Below are 14,290 nucleotides of genomic sequence, written 5' to 3' on the forward strand. Positions count from 1 at the left end.
AGGGAAGAAACGAGCTAAAACAAACAAATACAGTTAGTTCTGATAAAGCACAACAGTTCAGTTCTTGTGCAATCTCATATTAAGAAAATTGCACAATAGCAGCACTATTTAAACGAATGGGGCATTATAGCCAATACAGGTAAGAAAACTTTGCATTCTACAAATAACTGTGTAAATTCTTCAATGCATTAAAAAAAAATGCCCGCTATAGCGGAACTGACTGTTAGTAAAGAAATGGATTGGAAGAGCTCCTTTAAAGTTTTATAAAAAATGAAAGAGAGGGATAAAAGTGAACAAAGGCCCTTTGAACGATACAAGGGAAATAAAAATGGTAAAGGAGTTGAATCTAACTTCATGAAAGAGGACACTAATGGCATTCCAAAAACATTCAACAATCAATTTTAGGGAGGGGTGTAGGGGATGGAGAGAGCGCGCAAGCGAGAGCACTCGAGAGAGAGAGAGAGAAAAAAAAAAGAGATGGGGGGGTAGAAAACAGAATGGAGAGAAAAAATACAAACAATAACTATTGTTAGAGAAAATATATCTTACCAAAAGTAATGGGGCTAAAAACTGGAAGATTCCCTGGACCCGAATGGTCACATTCAAGGATTTAAAAGGATTAGCTGCAGAAATAGTGGATGCACTGGCAGCAAACTTCCAAGAATCCTTAGATTCTGGAGAAGCTACAGAAGACTTGACAGAAAAATAGTTAAGTAAACTTAACATTAGCAATTCTTTGAGAAGATTTGTAACTCCAATTGATGTTAAACTATGTAAGTTAGCTTGCTGAGCTGGAAGGTTTGTTATCAGACGTTTCGTCACCATGACTGGGTAAGATCATCAGTGAGTGTCTCCGGTGAAACGCTGGTGGTATATCCCACCTCTCTATTTATAGTCTTGATTTCTCAAGGTGGGTGATGTCATTTCCATTTTTTTTCAAGGGAAGATGGATGGGATCTAATATGTTTATTGATGGACTTCTGGTCAGAATGCCATGCCTCCAAGAATTCTTGTGTCTTTGTTTTGCCTGTCCTAGGATGTGTGCGTTGTCCTTCTTTATCTGTATGTATAGAGACTAGTGATAGTGGGTTGTGTCTTTTGGTGGCTGGCTGGCATTCATGTATCTTGGTGGCAAGTTTCCTGTTTGTCTTAACATTTCTCATTGGAAAATTGTAGTGCGTAAAGTATAAAAAGATGTAATGGTAGAGATCGATAAATACGTGACCACCAAGTTTGCAAATGACAAAAACAAGTGAGAAGGCAAGTCGTGAGGATGACAGAGTCTGTCGTCGGATATGGACAGGTTAAGCAGGTGGGAAAAAAATGTGTAGATGAAATATAATGTGGAGAAATGTGAGGTTATACACCAACAGGAAGTGTAGAAAAGCTGATTTCAATTGCAGAAAGCTGCAGTACACCGAGATTTGGGGTCCTCATGCTAAAATCGCAAAAAGTTAGCATCCAAGTTCAGTAGGTAAAGAGGAAAGCAAATGAAATGTTGACTTTCATTTCGGAGGGAATGGAGTATAAAAGTAGGAAGGGTCTGACTGAAATTACACAATGAACTGGTTAGACCACTCTTAGAATACTGCGAACAGTTCTGGACCCCTTATCCAAGATATACTGGCATCGGAGTATTGAAGATTCACTAGGTTCATCATGATATGAAAGGACTGTTTTATGAGAACTTGATCAAAAAAAAAATCAGGAAAACAGTAGGAAAGTAAAGTTATAGACAACTTAAAAATTGACTGTAAAAGCTTTTACAAATGTGTGAAGATATCAAGTTTAGAAAAAAAAAAACTGTTTTAAGACCCCTTAGTCAGAACACAGGAAATCATAAGGGGGAGCAAAGAAATAACTGAAGGACATGTATTCTGGTTCCGTCCTCACAAAAAAGAGGACACCAGTAACTTCCTGAAAACGTTAAGGAACCAAGAGTCGAGTGAGACAGCGGAAGTGTAGGAATTCAGTATTAAAAAATAAAGCAGTTCTAGGGAAATTAATGGGGTTAATGACTGAAATGACCAGGACCTGAATCTACATTCCAGAGTCCTGAAGAGAGTGGTCCTGGAATTTTGGATGCATTGGTGGTCATCTGCAAAAAAAAAAATTCTAAAGACTCTGGAGCAGTTCATACAGACTGAAAAGCGGCAAATGCAACCCCACTATTTAAAAAGGGACGGGGTAAAAGCAGAGACCAGTTAACTTAACATTAGTGAAGGGAAAAATTCTGCAATCCGTTACAGAAGGCACAACGACAGAACACTTGGAAAACATTACCAGGAATTGACATAACCAGAAACAAACAAAACAAAGCAGCTCAGCATATCTAGCAGAATCTATGGAGAGAAACAAAGTGAATGGGTCAAGTCCAGCATGATTCTTCCGAAGACAACTTACTTCAGTCATAACATTCTCAAATATTACATGTTTCTTGCTCCACAGATGGCTGTCAGACCAGGGTTTCTCCAGCAGTTTGAGTTTATTTTAGCTTTCCAACATCCATGATATTTTGCTTTAATTAGACAAAGCCAACATAGGTCTAAGACAGACAAATCATGCTTAACAAGTCTATTGGACGTGACCAGTAGAACAGATAAGGGAGAAGCAGTACATGTGGTGTATTTGGATTTTCAGAAGGGTTTTGATAAGAACCTATGTAAGAAGTCAGTGGGCAAACGTAAGGCACTAGGATAGGGTAATATTGACAAGAGTTGAAAATTGGTTGACAGACAGAAACAAAATAGGAATAAATAGGTCATTTTCAGGTTAGGTAGACAGCGACTAGCGAGGTGTTGCAGGGATCAGAGCTTAGGCCCCAGCTGTTCATGCAGTATATAAATGACCTAAATGAGGGATCCAAATGCAACATTTCCAAATGGGTGGGATTGAAAAAGTTAAGGACACTGTAAGGAGACTTCAAGCTGGTTTAGACAAGCTGGTTGTCTAAAATCCATTAGCATGCAGACAAATTTGAAAATGTTAAAAACAGACCCAAAGCAACATTATCTCAAAGACTTATGAATTTAGCCTGCTATTTTGTACCAAAAAATTAACTTATGCACAGCATCTAAACATACAGTAAATGTATTTTAAACACAGAGTATGCACACACACCTCATCAACAGACATGGTAGGGTGGGGTGGATGGTTGTAGATACGCTGGAAGTAGCTATTTGCTTCATCATCAATCTCCTTGCTAAAGTGCTGATTTGCCTCTGGCCAAACCTGAGAGAGGTCAGCTGTGTGGAACAGTAACAAACAGGAAAAAAATCTCGTTAAAATGTAACTGCTGTTCAACAGTATATGCAAAGCGACAGACTGGCGTGTCAACAATATACATGAATCTTAACTGCAGAATCAATAAACAAATAATGCAATTATTTCAAGAAACTATTACAAGCAAGCTTCAATATTTTGCTCTGCAAATATTTCAGATTGGTTCGATTTGAATTCACACTACAAATTAATGATATATATGCGATTCAGGTTTGAATTACACCAGCATTACTCCCTTCTCTAAATAGTGACACATTAGGGATGATAGGTTAAAGTTCAAGTGTGAATACGGGTAACCCATCCTTCACTTTCTACATGGCAAGAGACATAACTAATGTCAGACAAGGCGGAGTGACTGCGTGGAGGAGTACAGGTTTAGCTACACAACAGCACCCTAAAATGCTGATATGAAAAAACTCTAAAAAGGTATATAAAGAGGAACTTTGGTTATCCGAACGATAGGGCCGGGGAGTATTATGTTCAGAAAACCGAATGTTCGAATAATACAGTTTAGCCAAGTATTGGGACCTTGCGATCTTGTTCGGATAATCGAATGCTGGATAATAGAGGTTCCTCTGTACCACTATAAATTGTAAAATAAGCTGAATGTACAGTGAGACTTGTTTCGGTGGAGGGAAATTTTGCCAACACTTGGAACCAGAGATTGCGCGTGAAAAGCAGCCAGTTGTCTGAGGTGTTTGAGGGCAATCAGCCCACATGGAACCGATAAAGTGTTTAGAAGGGAAGAGAATTCTAGCAGAAAATAAAGCGAAGTTGCTGGGTGAAAATTAACCCCTTTTGTGATCAACATTTTCAGGATTTGAAAATTAATCCCAACTGAATCCAACTGCAGACACTTCCAATTGCTGAGAATGATGCATTTTAAGTGAGTCACAATATTTTATAGAGACTAGCATCTTTAACTCGGTGCTGTACAAATTTCACTTTCACTGATGCATGAATGAATAACCAGTGTGATAGAGCTTTTTATTCAACGTTAGTTAAGCAAATTAAAATGAAGTTTAAAAATTCCTTGTAGAGCAAGCTTTTAACATGGTTTAATAGTTTATAACAGAAATAGTCATTTTAAAAAAAAGTTAGATTTAAATAAAGCAGAGTATGCAAGGATTTGCCTAAACTGGCTTGGATCTAACATTTTATTTTTGCGTATAATGAGCACCAAATTCGTCAATATTTCTGTCTAGTGGAGTTCAGTTTAATAACTAAGAGGAAACTATGGTGTTGATAAATTCCAACCTGGGCTGGCATTTCACAAACATGCAGACAAACATTCGTAACAGATGCATGCATCCACCAGGGCACCCTAAAACAGAGCTCAAAACAGGCTGAGAGTGGATCATACTTCTCAGTATGGGTTTAGGAGAAAAGTTATTTTAAATATGTAGAAGTGAAGAACAAACCTCTACAGTTCCCTAAAGGGTCAATCTTCATCCTTCAGGCCTATGCAAAAATCTTGGTTCTAATCTCAAACATCCCGTCCAGCCAAATTTAATGCAAACTTCCAAAGCTACACCTTCTTTACTGAATAAATACTGACTGATTATTCTAGGCCTTTCAATTTTGCTGCTAGACTTTGGCTTCACTCAGTTTTCTTGACTTCAGATGCAGAAATTTCATTAGAGCAGGATTAAATCAGGACCAAGGTTTCAAATATCATCTTTCTTCCAAAGCATCTAAAAGTAGTTTTGGAAGTGTTTTGTAGAAGTAGCTTTCAAACAAAATGGCTTTGCATGCTTCTCAGCTAGCCAATTATCTGAATAATACATTTCTTCTAATATGGATTCATTTTTCTACTCATCTGATTTTGTTGCCAAAGGGATCACTGGCAAGACCAGTGTTTATTGCTCATTTCTATAGCAGATGAAGCCTAGTTTGTGACAAAGGTACATCAAGAACCTGTGCACCTTCCGATTACAATGGTTACTGAAAATGCACTCGGAGGAGAAAGACCTGGTAATACTCAAAACAGCTTTGATTCATTAAATGTGGAAATCTCTTTCAAGCCCTGATTACATGATATTGCTCTGTGAAGACTAATCATGTTTAAACCGAGGCAGTGGAATCAACTAGCTAGGTCACATTCTCACAACAGTCACAGACAACACAACCACTTACAAGGTTTCATCTTACTCTGCTGGAATGTCTGTGGGTTCAGTCCAGATGTGCTCATCTTTCTCTGTCCAAAGGGGTCAGTGTTCACAGTTGGTAGTGCAAGTCCACCAGTTCCCATACCACTCAAACTCCCTGTACCCAAACTACCTGTAGACACAAAATCAAATAAAAATTTCCATTTTAATACCTTTGCCTTAGTCTCATTAAGGAGTTAACAGACAAGGCTACAAATACATTGCACATCAGTTTCCTTTTGATTGGTCCTTCAATGCAGAAATCCCTTCACCACCTTCCTCCCTTCTGGCCAACACAACATTCTTCAAACTGACAGAGGATGCTTCAATTCAGGAATACAAATGACAAACGTATTGCCTCAGTGGGACATTTCTTCACCGGGTATGTGAGTCACATACTGATACACATTTATTCTTGAGGTTTAACAAAAACAAAATAAAAGTGGGGAAGGGTTCAGTCAATCAACAGTTTGTGGCTCCAACCTTGAAGCTAAAATATCCAGGACAAGCTTTACAAACTGGGTTTCTTTGGCGAGGCTGTATGTTGATCTACAAAACTCTGCATTGTTCTTTCCAAAGAGATGGCTGCAGAACAACACACCACGTTTATTTGGTTTCTACTTCCAAAAGAAACCCAGAAAGAAGGGACCACTTATCAACTATCAGAGCTGGGTTGAGAGTTTGTGATGAAACAGAGATTTATATTATGTATTTTAGTACCTTTAATGCAGTTTTAGGTTCTTGGAATTCAAAATTAAATATATAGATGGGTGTGAGAGTGAGTGTTTGGAATTAACATATTCATCATTAATTTGCTGCACTATTAAGAAACTGCAATACCCATAGTTCCAAGTGAGAAGTTACCTGGTGGGCTTAGAGGGAGGACCTTCCAGAGTCTAACTTTCGTTTTTTTGTGCTGAGAAATCACTTAGAGTAAAGCATATATTAAGGTCCAAAATGTGAGAAGTACTTTCAATGGTCTATCAGATGCAAAGCAACATTTCTTTGCAAAGGTGCTTGAAGCAATGAAATTTCAGAGGTGGTTATTATTCCTAGCTCAGAGTAGTGGAATACAGTCAGTGAAAGAGAAGATTATGAAGTTTTAAAAAGGAAAAAAAGGAATTGAAGCTGCATCAGGGACAATATAACAGTAGAGGACAGTCAGCTAGGGAGTATAGTAATAAAGAAAGAGCTATCTGCAATTCCAGATTTTTAAAAAAATAATTTGTCTTTGAAGTCATTAAAATTTCAAAACATTTACTGGACTGGGTCTTGTTAGATGTGCAGCACCTGTTGTTAGGATTGTAACAATCCATTGCACCAGGGTGTACTGATTCAATACAAAGCCATTATTTCTGTTCAATCTACAAAGAGTGCTTAGGTTATTGTTCAGGAGTTTAAAAATCTGTTACTGAGTTAACATGTCTTTACTTTCGTTTCTGCTAACTTTCTTTCGCTAAAACAAAGATAGCAACATTGCGTGCTTAGACTTTAGCAAACGATTATGTTGTTAACAAACATTTTAGAAAAGTATGATCTACCCAGCTTTACGATCTGTTCACAATTCAATAATCTAACTTTCCATCAGAGATCTGACTAGCCTAGTACCATCAATAATTCGACATTACCTCAAAACAATTGGGTCACTAGACAAGTTGCTTCATAAGAATAAGGCTTGGTATTCCACTCTATTGCCAATCTTCAGCATTAATTGTACTGCAGAGTGTTTAAAATGTAACCACAACAGTATGTTACACCGTATTATAATCTAACCTTATAAATTAACCTGGTAAAGAAAGAGTGAAGATAATTTTACATGCTATCATTGACTATGTAAGCATATAAATTATATTACATTTGACAATAGCAGACCAGTTATCACAAACATTTCTGGGATAATCTAACCTGGGAGCTGAGAAGGAAGACTGCCAATTCCACTGAAAGGAGTTGTCTGATTTGGTGTAGAGAGTGGTGGAAAGGCTTTTGCTGGTGATTGAGGGGTGTTGAATGCAGAACTCAGATTAGTAGTAAAACCCTGCATACTTGGAGTGAGCGATGCTGCTGATCCACCAATAGTCAACGAAGCCATGCCAGACAATGGGTCAATCTAAAAAGAACACATGGTGTGGGTGAAAAAGAAATAAAAATCAACTTCAGAGACATAGCTCATTAAAATTTAACAAATTATGTTTGCTTGGCCTCTAAAACCCTTCTAAGCTGAGTCATTTAAAAATATCAAAAATGTAAATTTGCCTCAGGGCAGAATATCAAAGCATTAGTTACAGTCCTTTACTTGATTACACCTTTCACCACACTATAATAAATTTCCCAACCTGGCTAAGAAACAGTGAGCAGTTTTATCTTAAAGTTGGTACTGATACCAAAAACTGACTGCTACAAGTAAAGCTCCAAGGAACTCTCTTCACTGATCAGGGAAAACATCAAAGAAAATCTTTGCATTTGAGAAGGTAGCATCATTGAACTTGTACAAATATATCTGCGCATGGAGGCAGGGACGGGCTATCTGCATTAAAATGGATCCTCTAAAAAAATCTCCATTAATTGAGAAAGTATTTAAATTTACCCTGTAAGTTTAAACCGTTACTGAGTGGTCACATTTACAGTACTGTTGACAGGTACTCAAAAAAAAAATCAGTTTTGATCACTAATCCTACCCAAATCCTCCTCAGTTTTTCAAATAGCAATTTAATTTCACTACTACTAGCAATTCCAATTCACCCCAAGCTGTAGGTCACTCAAGTATTAGGACTGGTTGCCCTTGGAGATAGATAATTTTTTTGTAAGCAAAGGTATTAAAAGGCAGGTATATGGAGTAAGGCCCCAGATCAACGATGATCTAATTCAAACGGCCAATGCCATTTGATCTGATAACCCGCACCAGTAGTCTATTTGACCATGGGAAAAGACAGACATCACAGTTGTCCAAGCCTGTCCTCAACCCATTGCCTGTATAAAAGATTTCCAATAGCATTTGTTTCACTGGGAGTATAAACTCCAGCCACTTTGCACAAACTAACCTGGGCTGTGCAGCTAATTCAAATTGATGTGCTACATCCCTTCAAAGGGAATTCACAAAAAACACAAACCTGGGGAGAACCTGCATTTGTTGAGATTTTCAGGCTCAATTCTCAAAGGAAATTTTTGAATTGTGTACACATTATTGCTAACAATATTTTCCACTGCTTACATTCCCTGGCCCCACACCTCCCCCCCCACCCACCCCAAACTCTTTCACAAGTCTTCCCTATTGTCCATTTTCTCTGCTTTGTGTTTTTATTCCCCATCAACTATCTCAATATTCCTCTCATATCCCAAAGAGACTGGTGGCTAGATGTGGCTTTCAACAGGCCCCTGACAGCAAATGCAAGGTCCATCTTGGCACTGTGCTAGATTATTTATCCAGATTCCACTGAATTGAAAGCTACAGTCCTAACTGATACTGGGAACAATACTGGTGGGAACAGCCATACAAAAACAATTTGGAAAGGGAACCAAATGCGCAGCCAAATAAGGACATTGGAAGTTTCTCACCAGATCCAGAGCTGCAGATTCAAAACCAGGCTATGAAACATACAGATTAGAGGAAAGCTTTTAAGGGGAGGGAACTTTGTCACTCACGGAATTTAGCAACTTGTTGGGAATGACAGGCATGCACAGCAATGTGTTGGTTAATAGAGAGAGTCGAGATGATGTTTCCCCATATTAAATGGAGAAATCGAATGCATCCCATCTCTCCAATTGATTCTTCCAGATTTAATTATAAACATAAAATTTATCTTGTGACAGGTTGGTTAACTCCAAGCTTACAAATACATGTGTATTCATGTGCTTATCATGGACCACTAGAGTAACTAGAAACAGACTGGTTATTGCTGCATCTTTTAAAAACAGTACTGAATCACAATTAACAATTAATAAATTCCTACTTTAGAACAGGAAATCTCAAAATGAAGTCAGCCAGTTTTGTAATCAAATGTAAAGTGAACACGATATTTATACCAAGTTAAATTACAAAAGTGCATTGTAATTAGAGCCTCTTTTTCAAAAAAAAGGGCAATATTTTTATTAGTCAACTTGCTTCCACGATTTTTTCGTTTGATCAGTTGCAAGGATTACACGAAGGTGAAAAACAATTTTGCTTTACTTAACTATTTGTACCTGTACAGGTGACATGGTTTCTATACTGCTGGTACTAGGTGCGCGGACCTTGGGCATTACTCCAGGTGGCGGCTGACGGGCCTTGTTCATGACATTGCCACAGTTGGCCACCATTGTGAGAATGGTCTCTGACAGCTCCTGTGAAACACTCCTAGTAGGAAAAGGAAATACGGTATTATAATAACCCAATAATAGAAGATATCTAACAGTGGCACCCAAGAATTCAGGCTAACCATTTTAGTTTCTGTTAGCTCATTTCCATCAGGCAAAAGAACAGAGTCAACAGTTCCTACATTATAAGCAGTCAAGAAAATTGTTTCAACTGAAAACAAGTACTTCAGACTGGAGATACAGCTCAGACAACCACCCAGCCAAAGCAAGCTCTGTCCTACCATTAGGAGCTTTGAGCTATACTGTCACTGCAGTCAAAGACAGTTGGATTGGACAACAGTGACGCAGGTACTGTGTGAACCGGTCATGATTAGCAATGAAGCGCTTGCAACAGTTTGTAAATCAGATTTGTGCAGTCAGATCCATTTACATTGTGAATTATACAAACCATGCCACAGCACAGTTTTCATTCAACAATTCACCCAGGCATTGTTGCAGCTATGTTACAGCTCGAAGGTGACTTGACATTTCAATAATGCAGACTGCATTTGCTGCTCATTAATGCTCCCTAATCATAACCTATTCAAGAATATACACTCAAACAGGGAAATCACTCGAAAACTGTGCTTAATCCATCAGCTCAACACATGGACCACAGTGCAAGTTCATTTTTTATGGGATACAGAGTTTTCCTGTCAGCAAACTACACTGCTACTTTGTCATTCAATGGATAACCTAATAATCCAGGAAATAAAATGATAAGCGAAACTACAAAAGGCAGTATATTGCCAGAAACATACAAAACAAAAAAAAACCCCGGTTTCAGCATCACAATGCCAAAGAGGCAGCTGATGTGTTGCAGAGCTTATGTGGTTAGGTACAACTTTTAACAGGAGGACTAGCAATTAAAAACACAGAACACATTTTCATTCAGATATGTGCTAAATCACTCAACAAGTGGATTTAGTTTATATGGAAAATATGTTCCTTTACCAGATTATATATTTCAGTTCCGTAACTTCACTGATACATTAGTGCAGTCATATCTCTGATCTGCTGTCACACAAATGCCATGTTAGCAACAGAAAGAGCACACCTAGAAAAGAACTACTAGGTTGCAGCACATGAAAAATTTCCTTTTGCAGATTTTCAGGGGCTATACGCATATCATTCCAAAGGAGGTGTTTGCACACACCAAAGGTGATTATAGAGTCATAGGGATGTACAGCATGGAAACAAACCCTTTGGCCCAACCTGTCCATGCTGACCAGATATCCCAACCCAATCTAGTCCCACCTGCCAGCACCCGGCCCATATCCCTCCAAACCCTTCCTACTCATATACCCATCCAAATGCCTCTTAAATGTTGCAACTGTACCAGCTTCCACCACATGCGGGCGGCACAGTGGCGAGCACTGCTGCCTCACAGCGCTGGAGACCCGGGTTCAATTCCCGCCTCAGTCGACTAACTGTGTGGAGTTTGCACGTTCTCCCAGTGTCTGCGTGGGTTTCCTACGGTTTCCTCCCACAGTCCAAAGATGTGCAAGTCAGGTGAACTGGCCATGCTAAAATTGCCCGTAGCGTTAGGTAAGGGGTAAATGTAGGGGTATGGGTGGGTTGCGCTTCGGCGGATCGCGCTTCGGCGGGTCGGTGTGGACTTGTTGGGCCGAAGGGCCTGTTTCCACACTGTAATGTAATGTAATCTAATCTAATCCTCTGGCAGCTCATTCCATACACGTACCACCCTTTGTGTGAAAAAGTTGTCCTTTAGATCTCTTTTATATATCTTTCCCCTCTCACCCTAAACCTATGCCCTCTAGTTCTGGACTCCCCGACCGCAGGGAAAATACTTTGCCTATTTACCCTATCAATGCCCCTCATAATTTTGTAAACCTCTATAAGGTGACCCCTCAAGCCTCCAATGCTCCAGGGAAAACAGCCCCAGCCTGTTCAACCTCTCCCTATAGCTCAAATCCTCCAACCCTGGCAACATCCTTGTAAATCTTTTCTGAACCCTTTCGAGTTTCACAACATCTTTCCAATAGCAGGGGAGACCAGAATTGCACGCAATATTCCAACAGTGGCCTAACCAATGTTCTGTACAGCTGCAACATGACCTCCCAACTCCTGTACTCAATACTCTGACCAATAAAGGAAAGCATACCAAACGCCTTCTTCACTATCCTATCTACCTGCGACTCCACTTTAGCAGTTTTCTCCCAGGAAATCCAGGAGAACTGGTCATCCTGCTATTATTTAACACTGAACGGATGAAATGTTTCTCTCAGTTGTTAATCGTTGTCACTCTTTCCCAGAGAGAAGGGAACGTTGAATTACTAATTCAACCTTGAATATATTTGAACAGATTTTCATGTACAAGAGAGTGTTAAGGGTTACAGTGGCCATGCAGGGCACAACCTGATCAGCCATGATCTTACTGAATGGTGTACCAGCCTTGAGGGACCAAATGGCCTACTCCTGCCCCTACTTCTTACGATCTCATCCCCTCAAAAAAACGAACAATAGTTTTTATTACATAATGGGAACACTGCAACCTGGCAGAGTGGGTGCTTATTTCTTGATAGCATTGGTAAAAAGTTTGGCACTGTTGGAGGAAATTAATAATGAGTGAGGTAATTGGTGTCCACGAGTGGCCTCATTCTTGGGCCTGAGCTCTACAACTGAATGAATAACCTATACTTAGTAATGTTTATTCAAATTGGCAAGTAGCATCAAATTAGACAGCAGTTTGTATAGGTGGGCATAGAAAGTTTCACAAAATCAAAGATTTGAGTGAGTGGTTGATAGAGGAAGTGTACAGACAACCATTTTGAATTGGGGAAAAAAAACAATTGGAATAGGAGGTATCCATTTTTTCCTCCATTTGAGGGCTGCTTCAGCACATCAAAATGTCACCTCTGATAAGAATCAAAGTTCTATGATTGACAGCATGGACATGGCGGCTGAAGAGCCTGTTCCTGTGCTGTTCTATATTTTGCCCTTTGAGCCGGAGATCACTACAGTGTGTATAGATAGCACATAATCGCCAAATGCTTCCAGTGTTTGCAGGAGTTGAAGAGGAACTCTCAAACATTTTTTACCGCATATTGACCCAGTCTTCTTTTTAATCTATCAGTAGATTACACAGATGAGTGAGGAAAACACAAACTTTTTATCACAATGATCCAACCATATTACCAAAGGAATGAGTTTTTGTTTAAAAATTGTCCAAATTGTTTTTTAACCTTCAGTTGGGGAATGGTCTTAAAAATTAAAGTCAAGGCATTCATAAGTAGCATCAGGAAGTACTTTCTCCCCCCCCCAACCACATAAGGGGATTGGAAACTGGAATAATCAGTCCAAGAGGCTACAGATGATGCGGCAGTTTTATTTTTCTAAAGCAGAGATCAAATTTTTGTGGTGAAAACAAACTCCTCAGGAAACCTGAAACAAAAAGAAAACGCCAGAGAAACTCAACAGGCTGGGCAGCACACGTGGAGAGAGAAGCAGAGATAACATTTTGTGTTTGACTGGATCCTTGGCAAGATTCTCAACAGAACATGAATCAAAACAGCTGAGATATCGAACAGACAGAATGCCAGAGCAGGCTTCACAGGTGGAGTCATCAACTCCAGTGGCTACTTTTCTATATGTTTTAGGGAAGAGTGAGGCCAAAGAACCTGGTGACTCCCCGACCTGTAGATTTTTAACGGCAGGAAAGGCTCAAAGGATGACCCTTGATTATACCTTAAGATACCTTTCCCAAACAGTTTTCTAAAGCATATCAAATCAAGTACAGATAACACAAGTGAACCTAATGAAAGATTTAATAGGAACAGTATTAGGAAAGTCATTTTTTTTTTCCAGGTTGCTTTAGCGCTGAGGGCTTGTCTAATGCGTGATTCTGCAGTAGAGGCATACGGTAAAGAAATCAGAAAATATCAGCAAATGTACAACCGCAATTCAATGGTATTCAGGTTATAAAGTTGCATTTTTGAACATAAAGCTAACGCTGTAAAACAAAAAAGCTCCCAGAGCAGCAATGTACAACAATGTACAACCAATACTGAGGTTTGCTCAAAATACAGCCAACTATCTTAGATATGGATTTCCCACCATTCAAAACATGTCATTGACTTGGAAAATAACTCTGGTTTCTTGGTCCTTGGGTCGCTAAATGTCACAAAGGAGAAAAAAATATTTTATTTTAAAAAAAACTTAAGCGCTAATCTTACCCTGCACAGGCTTGTAAGCAAGCCAACATGGTGGCCAGTGTTTCTGGAGGGAGTTGAGCACTCTTGGGCTGTTCCTTTTCTGGGGCCAGTCCACCCATAATGGAAGGACAACGCCTCTTTAGGAACGTCACACATGCCTGGATAAATGGTTCCTGTCAAACAAACACAGTTGGATATTATCATCCTATTGTCTCATACTCCTTTCCCCAACACACACTGATCACTTATGTAACACCTTATTATCTCAGCAATGTCTCAAAGGATTTCAAATGCACAAATCCTCATTTAAAAGTTGTGGCTGTATTCATGAAAATTGCAACTTTAACTGAAACATGG

General features: G+C 39.2%; 1 protein-coding gene across 9 annotated transcripts in view; it reads right to left on the bottom strand.

Moving 5' to 3' along the window:
* cnot1 (CCR4-NOT transcription complex, subunit 1) overlaps window positions 1-14,290 on the bottom strand; it is a 159,070-nt gene that overhangs the window by 63,525 nt on the left and 81,255 nt on the right. For 4 of the 9 annotated variants that reach the window (XM_087996089.1, XM_087996088.1, XM_087996091.1 and 1 more), the window contains 5 exons: window positions 13,955-14,106; window positions 9,600-9,759; window positions 7,335-7,536; window positions 5,419-5,562; window positions 3,121-3,245 (listed from right to left, as the gene is read on the bottom strand). In XM_087996089.1, the coding sequence (XP_087852215.1) occupies window positions 3,121-3,245; window positions 5,419-5,562; window positions 7,335-7,536; window positions 9,600-9,759; window positions 13,955-14,106 (783 nt within the window). The remainder of the gene's footprint in view (window positions 1-3,120; window positions 3,246-5,418; window positions 5,563-7,334; window positions 7,537-9,599; window positions 9,760-13,954; window positions 14,107-14,290) is intronic. The other 5 variants (XM_087996096.1, XM_087996095.1, XM_087996094.1 and 2 more) reach the window with 3 other exon arrangements.

Source organism: Chiloscyllium plagiosum, unplaced genomic scaffold (genome assembly GCF_037043375.1).
Source record: "Chiloscyllium plagiosum isolate Xiang-an unplaced genomic scaffold, Cpla_swu_hap1 HiC_scaffold_17, whole genome shotgun sequence".
NCBI lineage: Eukaryota > Metazoa > Chordata > Chondrichthyes > Orectolobiformes > Hemiscylliidae > Chiloscyllium > Chiloscyllium plagiosum.